At 40.2% G+C, this 23,771-nt stretch overlaps 1 protein-coding gene across 2 annotated transcripts; it reads left to right on the plus strand.

Moving 5' to 3' along the window:
• Nucleotides 1–7,405: 7,405 nt before the first annotated feature.
• On the plus strand, nt 7,406–13,921 carry scml4 (Scm polycomb group protein like 4). Of its 2 annotated transcripts, none has more exons than XM_028397320.1 (6): nt 7,406–7,503; nt 8,269–8,465; nt 9,767–9,896; nt 11,784–11,993; nt 12,155–12,300; nt 12,494–13,921. In XM_028397320.1, exons 2-6 carry the CDS (start codon nt 8,274–8,276, stop codon nt 12,617–12,619), a joined length of 804 nt encoding a protein of 267 aa, XP_028253121.1. In that variant the 5' UTR covers nt 7,406–7,503; nt 8,269–8,273; the 3' UTR covers nt 12,620–13,921. The 2 variants fall into 2 exon arrangements, with proteins under 2 accessions (XP_028253121.1, XP_028253122.1); XM_028397321.1 differs by lacking the exon at nt 7,406–7,503 and adding an exon at nt 8,145–8,174.
• Nucleotides 13,922–23,771: the final 9,850 nt, after the last annotated feature.

The raw sequence follows: 23,771 nt of genomic DNA on the forward strand, positions 1-23,771 counted from the left end.
GGAATACTTACACAGTAAAAATGCTTTATTAGCAGCCTCTCTGTTCACTTGATGCCCACAGCCTGCCTCATGACACACAGACCTGTCCATAGCTGCTTCTGGACTGAACATGTAAATTAACTACACATGGTCCATTTTAATTTTAAGATGATTTCTTTGATTATTTTAACCCGAGCATGTATCAAATATGTGAGTACTTTTAATACTTTAAGTACATTTAAAAGTACTTAAGACTTTTATGTAGAAGTTCTACATTGTTGATGTAGAACTTCTACTTTAACTTAAGTATATATTTTGCTGCATAATTGTACTTTTACTTAAGTACCAAGCTTCAGTACTTCCTCCACCACTGTTTAAAACATTCAGAACAGCTGTCAATCTTCCCAGGAGTGGATGCCCCAGGAAGGTCCCCCCCCCCAAGGTCAGACTGTGCAATGATCAGAGAAATACAACCCAAGAACTACATGTCAGAGCCGACAAGCCTCACTGAACATAATAACAGAACAAGTTTGTTTTGAAGGGTGGCCAGGAGAAAGACTCTTCTGTCTAATTAGCACATAGAAACACAACAGGAGCTCATAAAACTGCATCTGAACAAAAAAAGCACCTTACTACAACCAAAGCGCTTTACAGAACCATCACCCCACTGTTTGTACCTAGACCGAGGGACCTGTAAAAGCTGGTGGTCAGCTGAGCACTTCATGTCCAGAGATGAGAGATGAGCCCAGAGTGGAGTTGTGTTAGGATAACACAGTGATCAGATTTCCTTCCATGGTCAATAAAGAGCCAACTGTCACTGTAAAGGGACATGACACCAAAGATCCACTTTCTAATGAGCCACCAATAGGCTTCATGATAAATTCTGACAGTGTTATTTCATGTGGAGTGTTTCTTATCTGGAAGGGGCTGCACCTCTTCAGCTGGAGTGCGGTCTTTTCCTGACTGTTGTGGAGCAGTGGAGGTAAATGAGGCGCAGATAGGGAAATCCTCCACCCAACAGCAGCAGCTTCTATTCACGCTCCACTTTCTTTCCTCTTAAACTTGCGCCCTGCAGGCTGGAGAGGACCTTCCAACTCCTGTCGTTTTTTTTTTTTTTGGGTGAGGTGAGGTGAGGGAGGGAGGAAGGTGAGACTGCGGCGACTGCTTTTTTTTTTCTTCCCCCAACAACCTGCAGACCAGACCACGGTACTCGCTCGTTTTCCTGCCGCATCTGCAGGGGTGGAACCGGGACTTGTAAGGAGCGAAGGTCCCCTGGTGTTTCCTGCCGTCCCCGCTGCTCCGTGCAGCGGCTGTGTGTGGGGGTCTGCGCTCCGCCAGCCGGCTGTGGAGAAATGGATTCCCGCGGATGAACCGAGCACATGGAGATACTGTAGGTAAATACCAGCAGCGACTCCAGCTGAAAGTCACCCTTTAATCCCGACATGATCACACAGACAGCATGAATGGACAAGGTCATGATGAGATTATGACATATTAAACTTATCTCTGGAGGACTGGAGGTGCCAAAATTAAAAATGTATTAATTAAATAAATAATAAATAATTAAACTGAAACACCAATGTGCCATTGAACTCTCTCTAAATATTATTTGAAATAACAAATTTAATTAAATTAAATTTAAACAAAAAAAACAATTAATACCTTGGTTTGAATCATGTCATTTTCATTATGCTGTCCATATCTATTAATTGATTATATTTATTTATTTATGTTTCTTGTTTGTTTTTGTTTTTTTATATAATTTTATGTATATTTCTGTAATTTTTTGTTATATTTCTGCTTTATTATTATCAGTTTGGATGGCTGTGGACATCACAGAGTAAGGTATAGCCTATTGATTAGATAGAGTACAGAACATGTGTGTAAAATACAGCTAAACAATAAAAAAAAATGCACTGCAGCGTGTTTACCTGAAGAAGGCCATGTGACTCTCTCAGCCAATCACGAGCTCATATGTGTATATCATTGGCTGTGTCCAAAATCACTTCCTATTCGCTATATAAGGCCTCATATAGGGCCCTCAATGTATCCCACAATGCATCAGGAAAAGTAGCGTCAATCCAATGGTCACTATATTGGCGATATGTACCATAATGCATTGCGTGGACTGGCGCAAAGAATGGGAACCGAAGTTACGTAAGCTGTCTTATAAATATAATGATCTGTTTTATTAATTTATTACATAAAATGTTTGCTGGACACAAATTATAATTTGTTTGTTTAGCCGGCAAAGATCGGCACGATTTATTTGCGATAACTTAATTAACGTAGATTTGGGTGTGTTCACAGTGGTCCCTACTGAACTGAATAGGCAAACAGATGATTGGTTCTTTCACAATAAAACACCAGCACTACTGTTCATGCAGAGGTCAGTTTTAAAAATGTTAAATTTAAGAGGAAGCAAGAGCTGACCATGAGCAGGGATTAAGCCATGACATCAGCAGGTTGATTGACAATTGAGTTATTCACAGCCTACAGTCAAAGGGAGACTTCCTTCATCCCACTCACTGTCTCCAGCTTTACAGTTGTGTTGTACAGCTCATAGGACTAAACAGTGTGTCTGCATGTTCGATTCGATTTTGTAAAAAAACATCAGGTACACTCCTGGCGGGACTCCAAAGCACAAGTGATTTGATTGAATGGACATAAAACACGAGTGTGTGTACAGCTGCTGTTGTTAAATGGTGCGCGGTGTGTTTGGATGTGTTTTCAGCACAACCGTTTGATGTTTGTGCTTTTTTTTGTTTTATTTTAGTTAAGAAATTTTTCAAGGTTGAGGGCACTTTTTTATCTCAGTCCTGATTGAACTTGACAGATAAGCTCTGAAGAGAGTGTTTCATCTGCTTTTTATCCCCCCCTTTGGATTTAAAAAGGCTTTTGCAAACAAAAACACATAAAGTTGACTCTTGAATTATTCAGATTTATATCTGTTTTGTTCCAAATAAAATGAATGTAAGACCCCCCCAATCTTTTTTCTTGATACTATTAATTTGCATTCACTTTTCATTTTCATATAGCATATTAAATGTCTGTGTTAAAGCTATGACAAAACATACAGTCACATTTAAAAATAAACCGGTTATGGCATACCATAAGATATATGATCTGTAATTGATAACAGGCTCTCCATGGCCTACTGTAATTTACATTAACAGTAGAAGTGACATCAACACTCAGCTAGCCTGTGTCGCGGTTCGCTTTTCTTAGACTGTTAGCATTTTTTAGTCGCTTTGGGCGTGCCGTCTTCTGAAGTTACACTCTGACACTGTATTTTTTGGCTGCATAAGTATCGTTTAAGGACTTTGCTGTTGCTGGTTCACTCACTCAGCTTATAGGGGCCATGCTGCTTCAATCCTGGAGGATGTGCACTTGTTTTACATGTATCTAGCGCCACTTATTGTTGAATGTGTAATATTTGCCGGTAAAAGTCTCGACCCTGAATAATACAGTGATTTTGTGTCTTGTCAGTGTTTCCTGTATCTGTCATAGACTCATCATACTGACACATAATCCTTTGGATTGAAGAAGCCGCATACTGCAGGCTGTAAGATTATTTATGAAAAGCAAAATAAGCCTTAAACGTCTAAACTTGGTGGTGATAAATAATCCTCTGGTAAACTGTAAACAGTAATTAACACACAGTAAAATGTGCTTGCAGAGTGAGGTAATTAATAAATGCAACGTTTCCATTAACTCTAACTAAGTTTTCAGGCTTCCCTTCTTTCTTTTGTTCCATTCAGTATGGAGCAGAGTGAAGCTTTGTTAATCAGTAAATCCAGCCCCCTGGAGGCCACACTGCATTCACTTTACAGCACAAAAGACACTTTTATCATTAGCAGAGCCATATTCACCCATTAGCCTCTAGTGTGACCCCTGAACACGCTCTGTGTAATTACCCACCCTCACCTCTCTGATGTTTTTGTCTTCTTCGATGACTCTCTTCTCCATTTCTGTCTGTCTTCAGTCTGCCCGCTCTTTGTCACTCGTCTTTGCCTGAGGGTTGAAAGGCCTGAAATGAATTCACAGACTTGATCAATAGAATAATGAAGCACTTAATCATATTCAATTCTAGCTGGTTTCATAGAAATTATTTTACATTGAGTGTTTTTTCCTTTTTTAGTGTGATGTATCTTGTCCTCCACTGGTGGACTGTGAGGGCATGAGGCTGCGAGGAGGACGGGATTTCAACCCTGACTCTCACTCTCTGGAAGTGGTCCGTCCTCCGTCCCCTGTCGCCTGGCTGCCCGGCGTGCTGAGCAAAGGCGTGCGCCTTCGTTTGCGCCTGGATCGCCGCGACCAGCGGGGGCGGGGCTGCTGGCACTTGGTGGATTTGGACGCAGAATCAAACAGGGACACAGCAGACACTTGCACACAAGGTACGAGTTGATTCTAACGGTGTGTGTTAGCGTAAAGGAGCTAAAGGTTTTTATTTTAACTTCTTATCTGATCCATTTACACATTATTCTTTGATACATTCACTTCACCTCAAGAATGAAAACAAGAGAATTTAGGGGTCAAAGGTCATGGTGACCTTAGAAACACATGGAGTCAATGACATTTTAAGGGTTAAAGGTTGCAGGGATAATTTATATTTGTACAATTAAATTGGCATCATCTGTCTCATACAACTCAAATAGGATCAAACAATACTTTGTCTCTCTCCATAGACCAACTCTTCATATTTGTTTTGTAATTAAGGTCTGATGAGATCTAGCAGAAGCAGTATGATTTAGGGCCTCTGTTGCATCAGGAGAATAAATAATAATAAAAGAAAAAATGGATTTAAAAGGCCATAAAATGCACGGATTGAGGAATTAATGCCCCCCAGTCATACAGTCATGCAGATGCTTAAGTGGCAATTGCCAATTGGTCTGTATGGAAAGTGTCAATGTAAAGACCATTTTTTATTTTTATATTAACTAACTATTGAATTCAGGTTGAACTAACATTGATTTCATGTCTTTGAACATTGATTTAGCAATAGTTAAAGTTGACACTTTAATATTGATTAATTGATTGATTGATTCGGTGCTATATGAGCTTATATTTGCAGCACTTGTTTTTGCCCATAATTCAGGAATTTAAAAAGTAATTATGACCAAACTTAACACAAATGTTTAATAGGATGGAATAATCATTATTTCTCACCAGGTTAAATATCAATGTCAATTTTGGTGTTAATACAAACGGAAGAAGAAGAACAAGGCTAATTTTAAACATGTAAAGCTGTAAACTCCACTTAAGTACAGTACTTAAGTGTAAATGTATTTTTCTTTATTGATTCTTCTGAAACTTGGTGAAAAGAGCACTCCTCTTTCTTCTGAAGTGTGTTATGTTATTAGAGGGCTGAGTGGAGATGAGGAGGTGCAGTGTGTGTGTGTGTGTGTGTGGTGTGTGTGTGTGAGCCTATTCGATGCACACATGGTTGTTTACGTGTTTATTTATTCCCACCTTATCACATGACTGTGGTGCAGGATCCGATTTCACTGTCTGTTACCATGGTGACGCCCTGCCTGAGCTGTAAATAAATTCGGGGGGGGGGGGGGGGGGGGGCTTTGTTACATTGTTGCATTGATTAGAGGACACACACACACACACACACACAGATGTACAAAAGTACAAACACACACTTACACAAACACACACATGCAGACAATCAGACACAGTAATGTATTCTACAGCCAAGCAAGGGCATATAGTTAAAATGCAATTATTGTATGCATTCATTTTGGTGTGTGTGTGTGTGGCAGCGATGAGGCTATTTGTTTATATGTGTGTAGGTGTGCAGTTTAGGGATACATTAGCATAACTCACTTCATTGCAGTTTCCCTTCTGCATAAGTGCAAACAGATACAAACCTCCACCCCCTGAAGCCAGTGATTAAGTTATGCTAATCACTGCTGATCATTGCTGCATTTACTGCGTGGCTATAAGGCGGTGCTCCAACTGCTTTTCAGTAATGCTCTGCATCCAACTATCAGTTAGCTGTGGAATAAAACCAGGCGTCAGGGTTCACCGATAGCTTAATTGCTTAATTAGCCATAAACAAATTAGGCTGCAGTCCCAAATGTATTGTGTTAGGCGGTCGCAGCGCACTGATGCAAATCTTTCCCTCCTCACCAGCAAAAACTAGTATTGTCTGTTGATGTCAGTCAGTGATGCAGTCAGTTAATGGGATCCCCCTCCTTTATATGTTTTTTTTTTTTAAGTAAAAGATGATTATCTGCTCTCTCTCTCAGTCTGTAATGGGACAGGACTGATGGAGGAGGGACATCAGGATTAATCTCATCGTGTAATTACTTTTATGATTTATGAGCTCGTCTCTGCACACACACACACACCTCCTGCCATCACAGTCAGCACAGATTAAGTGTGTGAACTGCAGTATTATATTCTCCTGACCTTGCTGTTTAGTGTCTCTTCTTTTAGGCCTTCCAGTAATGAAACACTATGATTTTTGTCTGGCCTGTAACGTTTAAACATTCAAGCAGCTCGTGAGCTGCTCCTGACAAATCCCTGTTACACACCGGCTGTGCATGCGGACAGAGGGCACGCCGGCGTTTGATCCAACCTTTGAAAGGTTAACCTAAATTTTGATCGAGAGTTAAAACCCCAAAACCACAGCTTCTAAAAGAGAATTGGCATAGCAACCTGAGCGTAAGTAATCGATACGTGGCGGAGCGAGGGGGGGAAAGGCTGAGTTCAACGCTTGTAACCTGTAAGAGCAAATATTTCTCTCACACACAGCCTTGCCTTTGGCTGCTCTTTCTTCTTTGTGTGTGTGTGTTTTTTTTTCATTATAGATAAAACAAAAGCTGCATATATTAGCTGAGGCAGAAGAAGTCTATAAATAAAAAGACAGCAGTGTGATCTTTTATCACAAATAATAATAACAATAATAATAAAATCAGAGGAGAGGAATCCTGACGGGCTTCTGCTGGAAGCTTTTGATGTGTGACAGCAGTAACTGACAGATTTCACATGTTTACACCTGAATTTCCCGTTAAAAAAAATAGTGCAGATTAGAGTTTTGGAGCCCAAACGCTGCACAGCTTGAATCCCTTGTCACCCATTTTTTAAAGACAAGCTGAGCTGCAGCAACTGTAATTACATTACAGCCACACACACACACACACACAAAGACACAGACATCACTTTGAGCTCAGCACGTCTGCCGGCTGCCGCGGGATGTTAGAGGCGTGTTGCTATGACGACTGAAGGGGGACACGCACACAAACGCACAGGAAAGGGGGGGGGGGTTTGGGTAGATATAGTGGGGGAGGTGGGGGTTGTGCTGGAGGAAGAAGGTGGTTGGAGATTGAGAAAGAGAGAAAGAGAGAGTGAGAGAGAGAGAGAGAGGGGGACGGAGGGGAGGCACGCAGAGTTGCCGGTGTCTTGACAGTGTTGTGTAGCAGCAGCAGCAGCAGCAGAGAGCAGCACATCTGTCTTGGAGGGAATATCCAGAAACCTGAAGCATTACACAGACAAACAGCTGTGTGCATGGTAGGCAATGCACAGAAATGATTTATGTATGTGTGTGAGAAAAAAGCAAAAAGGATGGAAGCCGGTATGCATGTGTACATGGTCTGTCTGTCTGTCTGTCTGTGTCTGCTCCTGTTTTTCCTCCAAATACTTTGTTAGCACAAGAAGGGGATGTGTGTGTGTGTGTGTGTGCCGGGGTTGCCTTGTATTATTAAGAGAGTAATGTGCATAAAACAGGCTAATTATTGGAGCATCAGCTTCTGTAAAAGCACAGCTCATTAGCTCAGGAACTGCATATTGAAAGGCTGTGCCAGGTAAGTGATCGTGGTAGAAGGCTGTGTTGTAAAAGTCAGGGCCATGTGGATGAATGGCAGAGAAACAAACACTTGAATCCACTGTGTGTGTGTGTGTGTGTGTGTGCACCCACACAATCCAGCAACTGATTGTTGGATTGTGTGGGTGTTGTGGGTATATGTGCTACACTTTCATTTCTTCTGTGTGTGTGTGAGAGAGAGGCTTTGTCTCTCTCTCTCTCTCTCTCTCAGTGCAGTAATGATATTTATTGCAATCTTTGCAGCTGGAGAGGGGGGAGGGGTGTGTTGGAGTGCAGAGCTTTATGTGGCTTTGTTTCTACTATTTCCTATCATTTCTGTGCATGTCTGTGCTGGGAGGGGGTTGTCACACAGGTGTATGTAAGTGTGTAACCTTCTGCTCTGAAACTGCGCTGCATGCTTTAAAAGGCGCCACTTCCTACTTTCAGTTTAATGATCTCGTGGTGTCTCTCAGGTCTGATGAGCACCTTGCCCACGGAGATGCAGACTTCCAGTCTCGACCCCCAGTTCATAGTGGGGCCACAGGGTAAGGTTCCCGGCAGGAAGAGAGGACGGCCTCCTATCCGTAAGCTGGAGTTCCAGAGTCACTACATGGAGACTCTGTCACCGCTCAAAGTGCCGAAGAAGAGAGGCAGGAAGCCTGGCTTTAAGGTCAGTCAGTCGTTGTATGATTTGCATTTCAAACATGACACTGACTGCTTCTTCAAACAGTGCCTGCGCAGGCTGTTTTAACAGTGTGTTTACAGTACTAAACCAATTTACAGCTACTTTCTTACTATGTGTGCTACATTAAAGGTATCCAATGGAGGAATTTTACATCTTCAATCATATGACAATCAATCCATTCTACAACCTAGACTTTTTTTTTTCATATCAGTAATTTCGGTTTATCTGTAAAGAATAAAGGTGCAGTTCCTTAAAAGGCCTCAGAAGTGAGTCAATCCCCAGCGACCTTCATGTTAAAGTGTACAACTTTGTAGTAGGAAAAACAGCCTGTAGAAAAAGCAATTTGATCTTCATTTAGAATTTGATTGTTCATTGAAAGTTGAATTGTTTAGGTAACTAGAGATTGTATATAACTTTGGATAAAGTGTCCAGGATGTCACCCATATGTTTCTGAAGAGCCATTTTGAGTCCTCTTGAGACTCTGACTGTTGCTCTGTTGGCAGCACCCCGAGTCCACCTAAACACCTGGTTAATCAAATTCAGGCGAAGAGGTGGAGAGTGAGTGGAGCTAAGGTGGACGTCCAGTCGTCAATGTAACTTGGCAGCCGGCTGTCACTCGAAGTGCTCACATCCCTTATTATGTGATATTTAAAACCTTAATGTAATTAAAACAATTAAGAGTAGTCATAAAAAGAGAACTTATCAATGGAGAACTGTTTTTTTGTACCGGGCTGGAAACATGTATGGGCGGCTGTGACTCAGGTGGAAAAGCATGGTTGGCGGTTCGATTCCCACCCTAGCTGCAAGCTGACGTGTCATTGTGCAAGGCACTTATAACTACAGTGTTCTACCATTGGTGTGTGAATGTATTTGTGCTTGTGTGTGCAAAAGGGTCAATGTGAAGTAGTGTAAAGTGCTTTGAGTAAGTAGAGAAGTGCTATATAAATCCACACCATTTACCATGGGGATCATTATTCGGGGATTGACTCAGCCCCCAGAGGCCACAAGGGGAACTGCAGTTATTGAAATCAGAGCTGTAAAAGCGTTATCATAGCACCAAGGAATTTACTTATGTATTGTTACTGATATACTGACACTGGTATTGTTCAAGTACTGGCATGTTTTTTTTTATAATTGGTTCCTGTGTTTTTCTGGGCATCATGATAATAGAAAAAAAAATTAGAGAAGTGGAGAAGAGTGGCCTGTTACCCCCAGTTATGTGTTTTTTCATTATGGGAATTCCAGGTGTACAAGAACACCATTGATTATTGTGTATCTGTGTGTAGCTGAAGCCCAGGATGGTGATGTCCCCGCTCGCCAACTCTCCTCCTGGCAGCACACCAGAACCTGAAATGGGCTCAATCCCACAGGATGCTGCCATCGTCCCCCATTCAGCCACACCGCAGGTCCTCACAGGTAAACGACACACACACATACACGTATGGAAACAAAAGTGCTGATGATGCTGGGGAGGCATGGGAGTTATATACAAATATGTATAAATACAAATGCTCTTCAGTAAGAGGGGGCTTCTAATATTTTTACATTCACAGCTGGAGGTTTTGTTGTGACTTTGACCCCATTCAGACTGGGGAAAGTCAATCCACCTAGAGTGGGATTGAATCTGGATAGCTTTTAAGCCGAATACGTTCAGACCGGTTTTCAAATCGGGCTGTTGCACACGTGTGTCCGCGCTCAATCCAGAGTCTTTGCTGTCCTCCAAACCCCAAGGTGTCACATGGCTTTTGTATGCGACAGGGATACTGTCATCGCAAACCTGGAAGTATGACGTCGCTAGCCGGATTCGCGTTGAGACCTTAGCCATATTTCAGTGAACGGCTTTAACTGGATTTGCGTTGTTCAGATTGGAAAAAAAAAAAATCAATCCGGCTAGAGCGGGATACGACCTGAATCTAGTCAGATTGGTTACACTGGTCTGAACGGGATCTTCGTGGTGTGAACTGAGCCCTCTCTGCCTCTCTTTTGTTATCTTTTCTTTTCCTCCGTCACCCTGCTCTGACTGTGTCTTTAATTCAGAGCTAAAAACACACACTTCTGTCTTTACGACCGTCACTGCGATGTCTGTCTCTCATTTGTTCTTCAAATACACCAGTGACTGATAATTGTCTGCCTGTTAAATCAAAAACGCCACACACAGTTTTCTTATGCACATCTCATAATATGCAAACACAACTCAGTCACATATTTTGTTTCCTCATCTTACCTAAGCTCTGGAGAAAGCCTTTCCACAAAAGAATTCATACAGCCACGACTTCTTTCATTTTTTTCTCCCATTTTCTCCCCAAACGGTTTGTCCTGCTCTGAATAAGCAAATATTTAATTATTTCCTTCAGCGTATTTGAAGTGAGGAGCAGGGAATCTCATGTGTCAAGGACCACGGTTTCGCTCTTTGTTCTTACAAATCATGAAAAGTGTTTGATGTCGGAATGTAGACGTTCAGGAGAAAAGTGTGCACACGCAGACCACAAACCCTGTGGTGCCACCCAGACAGAGAGAGTGTTATTTCTGTGCAAGCCCTTATGTGTATGCAGTATATTTGGAGGGGTAAAACAGTGTGTATACTCATTTAAATACTGCTTTTATTATTCATTTATTTCATGTTTCATGTGGTTCATTTGAAAAATGACTGACAGTTTTGGATGCTGCAGTTATTGTTGTCTGAGTGCCGCGGGTGGGGTGGGGGGTTTCTTCTTATAAATCTGTCATCAGGTAAATCCATAACTGCCTGGCTCCGGTTTAACCAGCAGGCAAGTGCTATTGACAAGCTGAGAAATGGTGGGCACAAAGGGAAGAGATTCAAAGTGATTATAGACTAGTTTTCTTTTCACATCCATACAGCTGCAGACTGAAGGTGCTTCCCTGAAGATAAGCTGTGGATTTGTTGCTCTGGCTGTTGAGCAGGCTCATTAAACATGTATTTTTTTTTTTTTAATATTTTGATTTTATTGTATTTTATGTTATGCAGTACTGGAGGAAGTGGATGACCTGATGATGATGCTAATATGATCATCCTCATAGGGAAGTCCATCTAATACTGATCTAATAATATGTTTTTAAACGAAGGCTTAAACGAGATTCAAATTTTTAAGAAAGCCCATTGACATTAAAGTCTGTGGATGCTCTCATTCATCCAGGTCATGTTCTGTCGAGGCAACTGGACTCGAGAATTTTTTTCAGCAGAACTGAGGAAGAAATGTCTTCAAAAAAACATCCTTGAGTCCAGCTGCTTTGATTTTAACTCTTGGACATTAACGATTCAATTTCCCGTCCTTCCTCCTGCAGCTGAGACAGCCATGCCGGATGACTTTCTTTGTGACCCCCCAGTGGACTCCAAGCGCTACGCTGTGGATCCCAGTGATTCTGCCTTCAATGTCATGACACAGTACCAAATGAAGCATTCTTACAGTTACCGTGGCAGCAGTTGCTCCACTCCCTTAGGCCTGTGCAGGCAAGCGTCCAGCCCGGCAAGTTTTCAGGATGGAAACAGAAGTGGTGAGGCGTCCATGCAAAACACATGCTCAATAGATACATACATTGTTTGTCCAACGTTTTGACGTTGTTTCAATGAATGCAGTAGACATACAGTCACCTTTAAATGCCTGCCGTTTGTTTTTCCAATGTGGTGAAGTCTTCTCTGTGTCCTGTCCTCCAAGCTTACAGCCCAATGCCAGACGCTGGAGAGTGCAAACGTCCCACTGGTAAGGACCCTTCCAGGTGGGGTGTAGAGGATGTGGTCTGGTTCATTAAAGATGCTGACCCTCAAGCCCTGGGACCTCACGCTGAAACATTCAGGAAGCATGTGAGTTCAGTTTACTTAAATGTACCTTAATAGAGCTTCATCAGCGATAGGCAGACCACCTGTTGGCTACATTGAAATCTGCTATGTGACTTTGTAGCTCAGTTTATCCACCATCCAGTGGTGGACTAGAATCACTAACCTCTGACTGATCAAGAGATGAACTTTACTTTGCTTGTATTGTCCTGTGTTTCAGGAAATAGACGGAGACGCCCTTCTCCTGCTGAAGAGCGAGATGATGATGAAGTATCTGGGACTGAAGCTGGGACCTGCGCTTAAACTCTGTTACCACATCGAGAGGCTCAAACAAAACCGATTGTGATCCAGCACAGATGATCCAAACCCTTTGATCCACCTCATCACTGCTTACAAAAAACCTCCAGGCTGCATACACGGTGGTTCTTACCAACACCATTCAACATATTAAGACTACTTACAGCTTCATCTCTGTTTACTGGACACATGAATGGCTGTTCGGCTCCACTCAGATGGCAGCTACTGTATATTAACCTGTACTAACTGTGTCTTTCAGCAGCATTAATGTGTGCAGATCGTAATGACGGACACTTCTGAAGACGCCCAGAAACAGGGATATTAACAAACTTGTATGGTGCTTTACCTCAGTATCATATTTATGCTTAAAAAACATTTTGCTGCTGTACTTTTAAGATAATCCATTTTGTTCTGAATGTGTGATGTTTATCTGGGTTTCACTCCTTTATACAAACTGTATCTGACAACTGAACATTCTTCACTACTCGGATTTCAAACTGTGTCCAGCAGTCGGGGTATTTTTCTGCCTCTGCTCTGCCATTGTGGGACATATCATGGCTCTCCTATCCTTAAATATGCATTAGCCTATCCGTCTGTGAAGTCTTTCTGTCATCTGGGTGTGAAGTTTTTGAACTAACTTCACCTCTCATCCAAAGGTTTTCTTTATTTCTACTTATTTCGACTCCTGTGCTTCTTGTTTATGGTGTTTATTCCCTTGCATTCCCCTGCAAATGGACACATACAGGTCCTCGATGACTCTTTAACAACCCCCTCTTCAAAAAAACATCTGCAAGTCCACTAGCATTTATGTTAACACCATACAGCATCAAGCTAGTTACATCTAAGGGTATTAAAAGCTACAGGAAAGTGCTACCTATTTTATTTTTCAACTTTTTTTTTTCCCCCCTGAGTACTGAAACATGTGAAGCTGTGTTTGAAACAATAGATATAACTCGAGAACTTTTTTTTTTTACCACAAACCACAGCACAAAAGTGCAATTGTGTTTCCAGTCAGACATGACTGCAATCACACACTGCTTGTCATGACAGGAAGGAGAGTAGACACTGAGCAACGGGCCACTTTGCAAAAGTGTCTGTTTCACTTGAGGTTTGAGAGGAAGGAGAAAATAAAGAAGAAAAAAAAAGAAAAACTTCTGGTGCTCGCTGACACAGCGACTCCCACTACAACCACAACACCTGACAATGTGATCACTCTTCTCGTTCACTTCATCCTTATCTCTGTGTGACTTCCTGCTCTTTTTTCTCATGCGATACCTCGTTTGTAATTTTCCGCACTGCCTCAGCGTTTCATCTTTTCAATTTGTGAAAACTGAAACTATTTTAAGTCGCCCTGAGCATTGATCATAACATTTTTTTATATTGCAGTATCCAAATTATCATTCAGCATTGACAACTTGAACAATCAGTCATATGCAGTAATATGTAGTGAAACACATTTTTTAAACTTGTACAGTTCTTGATACTCTCTTTAATTCTTTGTGTTTTGTGTGATTTGCTGAAAATTTGCTTGACAAGACCAATGTAAAATACAGCATGTACAGTATGTCTGTGTATCAATGGGTGTTAAAAGTTCATATGTGGACTTTATTTCAGCTATTTGCAAGGTTCCAGAAATGAGAAATTCTCTAATGTTTTTGCATTTCATATTGATGAGCTATATTAAAACATTTTTTCATCCATTCCTTTCTATTTGATGTTTATTTTATTCATAAAATATGTTTTCCTATTTTACAGTTTGAATTAATTGGGTTTTGTTATATTTATTAATTTGGTTGGTTAATTAATTATGTGGCACTCATTATGAATTTCAGGAAGGTGACCCTCACCTGCGATTAATCACAGCACCCCCCAATCAGCCCTGCTTATTACTGCAGCTCCTACAGGAAGCTAAGTGATAGCCTGAGATACACATTTCTGACCCTTTAGATATGACCCTGTGAGCATCAAACCTCTGAGAAAGAAAGAGTAATGAAAAACACCTTCATCCAAACTATTATTCAGATAACCTGTTTGCATTAATCACCTTATCTGGAATAAAGTAATAAAAAATAATATAGAAACAGGAAAACAAATAACAAAACAATAATAAAATAATATAATAAATAAACTGCAAAATGTTGGGCTGTATTTATACCTCACCGTATTTTGTAAAAGCACTGACTTAAAATGTTACAAAAAATAACAATAATATTAATAATAATACTATTATTATTAGAATCAGAAAATCACAAAATACTTTATTAATCCCAGGGGGAAATTGCTATTAACAAATAGATTATCTGGCCAATTACATATTCAAATGTTTTGTTTACTGTAATTGGCTATTAAATGATCTTAACAGAAAGTTACTACTACTCCTAGAAGACGCATTTACACTCAGCACCGGTGAAAATACCAGTGATAGGTGAAAAGTGAAAAGTGGTGATGAGCATTATTGAGTACACATTTTGTAAGAGCTCCTATAAAATTATAACTAAATTTCTAATTATAAAAATTCGGGGGAAAAAACAATACTCCATAATAAAAAATTAAATAAATAAAAACAATATATTAATTCTACTGGTGTATTGACTTCCGTCACTTCCGCTTTTCCTCGCTCCAGCGCCGTCTACTGAAGACCGCGAGACTTTAATAAATATCGCGCGATTTGAGCGAATTCACTTCCGGTATGAAGCGCACCCATAATTTTCCTGCGGCTGTCGCACAAACGTGTGCATCTGTCAGCCAGAGGTGAACATGGCAGACTTCTCGGAGAGGACGCTACAAGTCGCCGTGGTGGTTTCGTTCGCTGCCGGCTTCGTTGCCGGGTGGCAGGCTAACAGAATGAGGAGGAAGTTTCTGGACTGGAGGAAGAAACGGCTGCAGGACAAACTGTCAGAAACACAGAAGAAGCTGGATTTAGCTTGAACGGTAACGTCAAACTTGTATTAACACATTAGTTAATGAGTGTAGTTCAGGTCTGTAAGTATTTGGAGAGCCTTTAACTGAATTAGTAGGCGATATTGTTAAAGAAATAAGACCACGTTATCCTGTTTGTGTTTATAATCCTGTATTAATCTCATGTGTCCTTTCAGGTTTGGGACTTTGTTACACTGCTGGATCCTGGGTGTCCTACATGTCTGTCACTGTGGAGAGGAGGACGTTGCCCTCCTGTGTGCTGCACTACCTGCCACCCTGTGCATATGAAGTTTTATCTCCATGAAAGAAGATGAAACTCTCAGCAGACCCTGATTTGCCTAAAGACACTAATATGAAAGACGTTTGGGGATCTGTCTTCTTCTGTGGTTTTATGCTCCGACAAGCCTCTCTTGGTCATATTTGGTCAAATAAATGTTTGCGTTTCTTTTTCAGTGTTTGGAAGCTATTCTTCAGGTACCAAGACTGTATGTGTCAGTTCAGCAGAGCTGTCAACTTTTCATTCAGTTCACTTGCAACTTATTTTGTCAAAGAAGTTTTGATAAATAAAATGCAGATTTAAAAAGTATATATGGTTTATCATTTAAATTTAATGCACTATAACTGTACATATAACTATTTAATACATGTAAAAGGACTCAAAATTCAAAGTTTAGGACTTAAGGACAAAGACTTGTGAGTTGTGACTTGTGAGTTGTGACTTGTACAACAATCCACTGCACCAACCCAGCACTGCATGAAAAATACAGCATATAGCAGCGTTACCACAGATGTTTTAATCATCAAACACTCGGTTACTAAAATACAAATTGTATATTTTCTTTAACAACTTGGGCTCAAGTTAAGTTTTAGTCCCAGTTTTTGGCCAAAAGATGGCAGTGTAATGCAGTAATGGTACATTTTCTTTAGCACCTGTAAAAACAATGCACTGATAACATTTTCCAGTCAGTGTTCTGTGCAGTGACAAAGTGTCTGCACTGAGTGCACTAGCACTGGTTGTGGTGTAGTATGTGATCATAGCTGCCTTCCAAGCAGTGATAAATCAAAGTACAATGAAAATCTTTACAGGCAGAAGCTCTGCTCTACGATGGAGTCACCTGTCGTACCTATAGTGGTCTACCTCTACATGGAGGAGGTAGAGAAAAGAGACCCGAGTTCTTTTTCTAGAATTAACCACTAAGTGATTAAGATATGTGGATGTCTGATAAATGGTGACAGGATAATCTGTCTCTAAGATAAAAACCACCGTTGTTGGCAAGACTCGAACCTGAAGGAGGAGTTTAATTTGCCTACTTTATTAAAACCGGGTCAGGGTCTATGTTGTCTGTAATGTCATGTCAATTTGTAGCCTTACTTTTAGATTACATTATTAAAAAAATAGTATTATAAATTTTCCAGTTGTGCTAATTCGTTATCTAGCTTTTATAGCAATTTAAGCTACAACACTGAAGTTCTCATTCAGTGAGGTTTAAGGTAGGCCAAAAGCCTGGTTTATACTGCTACATGGGGGAATCTGCTGGGGTACAGAGTCGATGATGTACTAGTATGAACCAGGCTTCTGGCATTATACAACGGTACAAAAGTCAACAACTAGGCCACCATTTATGACACAAGCCTTATACTAGCCTTACACACAAACGCACTTGACCACAATTAAGCATGGTTAATTAGCAGTAGCCGCTATCGTAGCTCACAATTAGGGCATCGCTAACCTTTATCTAAGAGTTCCAGCTTCTGTTTGCAGATTGGACTGAATGATTCTGCCGTGTACAAACTTCTCGCAGCGTGGAGTGTCTGATGTCCTCACCTGTGGTGGAGAGAAACCCGCAAAGATGTGTGGAGCTCCTGGAAACTAGTTTAATATAAATGCCAGAATCTTACTTTGTACATCACAGACGCTGTCAGCTCCACTGACGTGCGAAATGTGTGCGAAACTACGTGGCTTGGCCTTGTTTCAGGAGGCGTACACCAACAGAACGCGCAGCACCTGTGAGGGAGGAGTGCTGCTAGCTAGCTAGCATCACATCAGCGCAGCACGGCCAAACGTATACAACGCGATGACGTTGGGTGCGATGTGCGCCCAACATCCGGGACTTTTTTAAAAAAAAATTATTATTATTGAACGATAGAACAATGTGAAACATACAATCACAAACGACGTAGTATAATCTGTGTGTCCTTTTCACTTCTGGGTCTGAAAAAAACAGAAATAAAATAAAATGATCAAAAAGTCATTTGTTATTGATCCCATCATCAGGCGAAATGGGCAGGAAAATAAGAAAGATAAATTATAATTCAAAATGAAACAAAGTAATGACATTTAATTAACATTTAAGAAAAAATAAAATAATATTTCACTAATACATATATTCAATGTATTAACTAAAAAAGACAAAATAATATTATAACAATAAAATACATAAATTAAAATAAACTATACTGCCTCCTAGTGGCGAAAACTGTGATGTCATGCAAATGTCATGATAAAACTATTCAAACTATACTCTTGATTATTTTTATTTCACAGTGACAGGATCAGGTGTGTTTACTCTATCATAATATTAATTTAGAATATTTACAAAGACATAAAAAGCTAAATCATTCCTTAAATAATCCCTGAATAATTTAAGGAATGATTTGCTTGTTGTAGTGTCCCCAAACATTTTGTACTGTACTGTCTGTCAAATGTCAAAATGGGTCAAGCTTGACCTGAACAGTATGTGAGGGTTAAGTAATGGGTGCCTATTTAGTGTTAGAATGGCAATTAAATAGCAGGACACTGTACAGGTCTTGTTTTGTGTTATTGCACCATCTGCTGGTTCAAAGAAAGAATCACAACCTACGCTTATCTAAGCAGCATTAGATGTCTCAACAGAGAATCATGCTCTTAAATATGATCAAAAGAAAATATGCTCAGGTACTTTAGATATAGTTTTAAGTTACTTGTACTTACTTCCAAGAAAATGTCTACTCCAGTTATTGACATTTCACATTAGGTTTTTACACAGTGGATCATATAAATCCACATATCATATATAAAAACAAGTAAAAACTTTTTTTTTGCTGCATGGGTTGTTTTAAATACAGATTCATATACAATTATTGGTGTTTATTTTTGCTGCACACCATCGCATCTTGTCTATAGGTGGCGCTGGTGCTCTTCAATACTTCATGCTCACAAACTTTTTGCCTAAAGCATTCTAGTCACTGGCTCTGAAATTAGATCTTGTGAGCAAATCTCTCTTTTTTTCATCACTCAGGTCTATTACTATGTCTCAACAAGCTTTTGACAAGACCTGAAAAAGTCCTTTTTTCCTGTGGCACTCCATCAGCGGCTTGATGAGAAAGAGGGCGGAGAGGGTGCTGAAGGGGTTTCAGGAGAGGTTAGGCTGTGTGTGTGTGTGTGTAACTAATCTTTACTGAGTTTCAAACCCATCCAAAGATTTTGGAATTCAGATGCCCTTTTTTGCAAGATGATGCAGGAAAACTAAAAGTTAACTTAACATTCCATACTTTGGGTCAAATTCTGTGACGTTAATGCAAAGGTTTTACACTAAACTGTGTGAAAATGCCTGAGAACTGTACACTCACACACACACACAGTAAGATTCTAATCTGAGACCACCTCCTGTGTGACATTTCCATTAGGATTAGGACACACAATATTGTTATTTTTAGAAATGCATCAAAAACAACACAGCCAATATATAAACAGATGAATACTCAATGCATTCTGTGCAGAATCTGGAGTAATTTATGGGTTATTATTACAAAAATACACTCTCAGGCTGTTGACTTGAATATCTGAGTCACATTTTAATAAGGAAAAAAAGGACAGACGACAGCTTAGCCGGATTTAAAAGTGAAAGAGAGCTCACTGATAAATGGAGGTTAAATGAGTGTCATGGGAGGAGAAGTGTGTAGCTTTCTGTGTTTTGGATGGTATTCTGAAGCTGTTGTTGTCTCTCAATGCTGAGGCTAAATTGTGATGAATAGGTTGCCAGAGTGTGTGTGTGTGTGTGTGTGGATGTCGACTGTGCTTTCCTTGTTTATCTTGGAGCACGCTGTGTAACCAAGAAGTATTTTCAAAGCAGACGAGAGGGTTTAGCGGTTTGAGGAGATAAAACAGAGGCAATAAGAGATGAGCGGGGAAGAGTGAGAGAGAGTTCACGTTGACTTCTATGATTGATCTGATTTTCCTAATTGGCACGTAGACCTTATGAGCCTATGTCCTTCGTCTATATTGAGTGTGCTCAGTGAGTGTCATGTTTAATAAGATTCCTGATTGACTTTCTGGTTGTGTGATTGTGCCCTCTGGCCATCGTGTGACTGCAAAGCAATAGGAGGAGGAGGAGGAGGAGGAGGAGGAGGAAGAGCGGATTTGTACAGTCTATAGACAGTGGAGCAGAGAAACAGCAAGCTGTGGTGCTTTTAAGAAACTAGATGTAGGCCTGATGTGAGTCTTCTTCTCCTTCAGGGATCACATAACAAAATCATGACAATCCTTCTAAACTAATTGAGCCAGGACTAAACTAATAAGAAGAATAAGAACTACGTGAAACATTCACCCACAATCTGCAACATTTTGTCTGAAATTTTTTTTTTTTTATCAGAGATTTGCGTATTTATGTGTAAAAGCAAAAGAAAAACACACACCTCACTCTAATGCTTTTCAAGCTCATACATACTGTATATAAATGTTAAACCACAAACAAACACTGGAGCTTCCAGGCTTTAGCAAGTGTCAATCCAATACACCTCTGAGTGTTTACATGTTTATGGATGACTAGGGCCACGCTCACATTAATAACTGTGGATTGGAATAATATGCTGCAAAGGTTTTTCATTTAAATTGTGATGAGATTATGTCTCACTTTATTTGGTATGGGCTTAGTTGCTAACACCGTTTGCAGAAAGCTTTCATGTAAAAAAGAAGGAAAAAGGGAGAGAGAGAGAGAGAGCAGCATCAAATTCAATAAGATGTTTTACAAAGTGATACAGAGAATAATCATTGCTAATGTAATTTAAAGTACAAATTAAGATTATTTAATTTTGAAAACTTTAATAATCCCAGAAGGGAAATTGCTTAAGGCTGCTGCCAAGCAGTGTCATACAATGACCAGCAAGGAGCACCACACCGTTGAGTGCACTGGAGGCAATGTGTGTAAAGTGCCTTGCTCAAGGACACACAACAAAGACTAGGGATTGAACCACCAACCTTCCAGTTATTGGACAACCCTGCTCTACCACTGAGCCACTGCTGCCCCTGAAGAAATATATCATTAATCCACATGGGGACAATTAAGTTGTAGTAGTGGCATATCAATGAACAATAAATAAAATATATACAAGAAAAATATATACACATACACACACCTGTGATGATGCTTTAGTCCAAGTTTGTGAACACAGCTCTGCCAGTCACAGATGAGTTATAGAGTCTGATGGCGGACGGCAGGAATGACTTCCTGTACCGTTCCTTGGAGCAGCAGGGCAGCAGGAGTCTGTTGCTGAAGCTGTTTCTCAGTCTGCCCACAGTGTTGTGGAGAGGGTGGGAGGGACTGTGCATGATTGACAGCAGTTTAGCCAGCACTCTTTCCTTCGCCACCTCGCCACCAACTTAAAACCAACAACAGACCCCGCCTTTTTGATGAGTCTGTCCAGTCTGTTGCCGTCCTTTGCTTTAATGCCTGTTCCCCAGCACACCTCAGCAAAGAAGATGGTGCTCGCCATGACAGACTGGGAGAACATGTGGAGCATCCTGCTGCAGACATTGAAGAAATACACCAAGAAGTAGTTTTTGTGTTATTTCATTACAACTTTCTAATAATGAGAGGCTTTATAGGCCCTAATTAATATGTTGTTAGTTAATGCTTAATGTTTGGTGGTTTTGTCCAAGAAGACATCTTTGATTTATATGAATAAACAAAGATACGACAATGACATCACAGATGCTAACAAGCAGGTAATTTATTTGTTTGTTTTTTGACAATTTCTGATATGCTAATAATGGTCAGCTCATTTTGGCCAATAGGTGATGCAGATACTGATGTATATATTTGCATATTCCTCCATGTAATTACAGAGAAAATCCATCCCTAATGTGAGTTAAACATATAAAGTTGAGTAATAAACTTTATATGTAGTATTGAAAAGCAGCTTTTCTAGCAGTTTCTAACATTAAAAACCTTCACATCGAAGACATTCATGTCCGTGTTATACACTCAGTAGCAGGCTGACATCATTTTTGATGCATACATATGGTGGAACTTATCATCTTGGTCAATTTTTTAGCTTAATATTTTAATATATTTTCTATAGACAATGTCTTGCCTATCCATACAAGAAGAGCTTCTATAGACCAGAGAGTCTACTACAGTGCAACATGAACTAAAGAACATAAGACACCTCTTACAAATAGAACTTTAATCATTTTAATCAACAGATGATTCACCTTCGCTGGATTCCCACATGCAGGATGATTCACACCTCACTTATGAGCTGGATCTTTTTCTCTCCTGTCAATTTGCTGTTTTGAGATGTCGTCCGGCGGTGTAATGGAAAGCATCCGGCACTTCAGGGAAACACTAAATGGATGCACTCAAAATGCTCTAAGATAAAAGCACCAAACAAATGACAGATGTGGCATTAAATATACTGTTTATGGTACAGGCTGTCCACTCCGCTCACATCCGCCCATTTCTCTCTCTCTGAGGTTTTAGTTCTGAGTACTCTTGAACAATTTGGACACACTTAAGAGAGTGTTTGTTGCTTATGGCCTTCTGTTATAAGGTAAAAACACTTTGAGAGCCATGTGCTTTTACAGACTTTAAAGCATGAACCACCACATCAAGAAGCACAGTGTATTACAGCGTGTTTCCAAATGTGTTGACCATAGTATGCTTCCAATAAATGTGTTGCGTTTTTGAAAAATCCATACATTTTAAGGTCATAGCAATGAAGCACTTGTTGTGTTGAATTTCAGTCAGAGCCCATGCAGTCCCTTTTTCAGTCTAATAGCTTGGACTGAGGCTGTGTTCCACTCTGAGGAACAAACATGTTCATCTGTAAAACCCATTAAGCAAATGCAGACCTGACAAAGCAGACCAGATAGTACTAAAAAGCAGACAACAATGAATTATTATACAAGAACCAAGAGCTATTGAAGGACACAGAGTTTCAGGAGTCTCGTCAAAAAATGCAAGCAAATGTAAAGTAAAACATCACAAGCTTTTGTTCATTTTAAAATTCCTTTTCAAAAATAATACAGCGGCTGGTGCAGTACACGAGTCTGATGGTCATAATGATGAATCCTGCTACAGTTCAGCAACAAAAAAACAACTTAAAGGTCAAAGAAAGTGTTTGACATTTCAGGGAATGTACATCTTCTTTTTTCTATTAGATGAGAAGCTTTATTCTATTGTTTAAAAATAAGGCCAGCTAATTTATATTTTGTGGCAGTGAAGCACCCACTGCTGGACCTTTACAGCTATAGGCAGCCTTATGGTCCCCTATATGAGCACTTACATGATGTAATGTGCTGCTCCTCCTGCACATTTCTGTGGTAAGGTATCATGTTGTGAATAGTTTTACTGTATTTAGTAAGCTGAATCCCATTCTGGTGCTCATCATCTCATCTCATCTCATCTCATCTCATCTCATCTCATCTCATCTCATCTCATCTCATCTCATCTCATGTCATCTCATCATCTACCTGCCGAGCTTGCTGATTTATGTCATCATCATTTCTATGAGAGCTGAAGGGTTAAAAAAATATATTGTACGGTAGTTTTATGTGGTGGCATACTTCCCGGCTGGGTGCAGTGATTCCCTGGAGTCTTTCTGTCACCCTGGCATTCTGTCTCCTTGTCTCGTTGTCATGACAGGGAACTGAAACTTTAGTCTTACAATGAGCTTACAAGGAGATGAGTTTCACAGCCCACTCACACACCAGTTAGCTCATTTCCACCTACAAGACTACAACAGCCTTTGCTAAAATGTAAACTCAGAACATGCATCTGGCATTTCACTCTAATCAGTGGCCACACTGAAAACCTGATGTTTTACAACACCACGATTTGTTGCATTGTCACCTCCTGTTTCTGTTATTTATGGAACAGATGGTAAAATTATGACATGGTACTGTAATGAATAACGGTTCTGTGACATCAACTGTAGCTGTTATGACTCCCTGTGGAAGGCTGTGACAATGTCACCATGTTTGTAGTGCCATAGTCTGCCTAAACCCCTATTGCAGGCAAAGA

The sequence above is a fragment of the Parambassis ranga genome, chromosome 24 (assembly GCF_900634625.1).
Source record: "Parambassis ranga chromosome 24, fParRan2.1, whole genome shotgun sequence".
Classification (NCBI taxonomy): domain Eukaryota; kingdom Metazoa; phylum Chordata; class Actinopteri; family Ambassidae; genus Parambassis; species Parambassis ranga.

Bases quoted from the DNA above. Each gene is read 5' to 3' on its own strand.
- scml4 (XM_028397320.1), top strand. From the start codon at position 8,274: ATGAGCACCTTGCCCACGGAGATGCAGACTTCCAGTCTCGACCCCCAG. The intron at 8,466-9,766 runs GTCAGTCAGTCG...ATCTGTGTGTAG, and splicing joins GCAGGAAGCCTGGCTTTAAG to CTGAAGCCCAGGATGGTGAT. The intron at 9,897-11,783 runs GTAAACGACACA...TTCCTCCTGCAG, and splicing joins CACACCGCAGGTCCTCACAG to CTGAGACAGCCATGCCGGAT.